Source organism: Plasmodium cynomolgi, chromosome 14, assembly GCF_000321355.1.
Source record: "Plasmodium cynomolgi strain B DNA, chromosome 14, whole genome shotgun sequence".
In the NCBI taxonomy this organism is placed as follows: Eukaryota; Apicomplexa; class Aconoidasida; order Haemosporida; family Plasmodiidae; genus Plasmodium; species Plasmodium cynomolgi.
The window spans coordinates 321,321-323,049 of record NC_020407.1 but is presented as its reverse complement, the minus strand read 5'-3'; the positions used below and the strand labels follow the sequence as shown (position 1 = coordinate 323,049).

Here is a 1,729-nt window from a genome sequence, read left to right as displayed (position 1 = left end):
AAAAAAAAAAAAAAAAAACAAATAAAATACGCAAAAAATAAGCAAGGAACGTGAAATATTCGAAGTATAGAGAACAATTAAGGTAACTACATTTGCATGATTATCTTTTTTTTTTTTAATTCAACAAGTTCATACTTAAAAATAGAGCCTTTTCAACATTATACGAAGAAATAACGGGCTTATATTTTTTTTAAACATGTATAGGAGCCACATAACCACTACGTACATAATACGTTACATAGCGAATAAAGCGCATGATACATATAACTGTGGCCCCACCCCATGCGATTAGATTACCATTAAAATAACTCCGCTTTCTTTTAACTTTGCCTATTTTTTTAATCCATGAATAATTCAGTACGATAGCCTACTTTTAAAAAGCGCCCTTAGGTTTTGTCTCATTTTTTATTACTTAGTAACACTAACTACATGTTAGCACTTTTTTGTGCGAAACGATGAATTAATTCACGTTTGTTGCTTTGCATGTGGATGGGCACAGACGCACATGTTCATCATACGCGTGCATCGTACATGTCCATGCGCATATGGGTACATACGCCCTTGTGCCCACGCGTGCCCCCCACATATAGTGTACGCGCACTCGCCAACAACACCTATACATATATACACTTGCATGACAATGTTTTGAATGAACAAATTAGAAAATGCTAGGAAAAAGGAAACTTGGTGAAGCCCAAAAACAGAAAAAGAAAAAAAAATGGATCGAGGAATTAGATGACGATTCAGAAGAAATTGATTTAGACTGCCTAAACAATTTGGAAGAGCAGGAAAGGGCCGATTTGGAAAAAGAGGACGAGGAGGTAAATCAAGAGGAGGAAAAAAATGACGCATCCAGCATGGCTGTAGGTGGTGATGAAACTATCACCGAGAATGGAAATAATAAAAAGAAAAAAAGATATGACTGGATGAGTAGTGACGATGAAGATATATCAAGCGAGGAGGATGAGGAAGAAGAGGAGGTGGAATTAGTTGAAAAGGGAAAAGAAAAGAAGGAACAAGAACAGGGCGGAGAGAGAACGAATAGCAGTGGTGGAACCCTCTTGGAACCCGACAACGCTGCTGAGAAAGGTATACTTTCTAAAAATAGCAGTGCGTTGAAAGGAGGGGGAGAAAACGGAAATGTAGGATACCATCCAAATGGTGTGAAATATGATATGAATAATGGTTATGGGAAGTGCGGAAATATACGTAAGATGAACATTGATGAAAGGAGTAGCCATAGTGACGATGGCCCCGTCGAAATTATTGAAAATATAAATAAATATTCAATTAACCCGTTAGACATCAAACTTGAAGAAATCGAGCACCTAGTAACGTACGTATACTTTAACAACATTCATTTTAGTTGTGTTACGGAGAATTTGGTGGATTTTTTAGAAAAATTCACAAAAAACAAAATCGTGCAAATTAATTCAGACAAGTCAACAAATCATACGATTATATACAAGTATGATGAAAAAAATAATGACACAGTTTTGATCAATAAATTTCCGCATTATGGGAAGTTATTTGTTCATGTCAAAAATTATCAAGTAATTATTACGAAATTTTTGTAGTTCTTATAAACAAGTTTCGCAATCGTTCCATTCCGTCGAAGTGAACGAAATACAAATTTTAATTTAAATTTAAAGCTATGCATACGTTGTGTATATATGTACATGCGCTTGCTGTGCGCACGTGCGTTTATACATTTTTCCCCTAATATCAG

General features: G+C 35.4%; 1 protein-coding gene across 1 annotated transcript; it reads left to right on the top strand.

The window, feature by feature from the left end:
• Positions 1-665: 665 nt before the first annotated feature.
• On the top strand, positions 666-1,577 carry PCYB_141620 (hypothetical protein; the record flags this gene model as incomplete). Its single annotated transcript, XM_004224633.1, has 2 exons — positions 666-1,336; positions 1,367-1,577. 2 exons carry the CDS (start codon positions 666-668, stop codon positions 1,575-1,577), a joined length of 882 nt encoding a protein of 293 aa, XP_004224681.1.
• Positions 1,578-1,729: the final 152 nt, after the last annotated feature.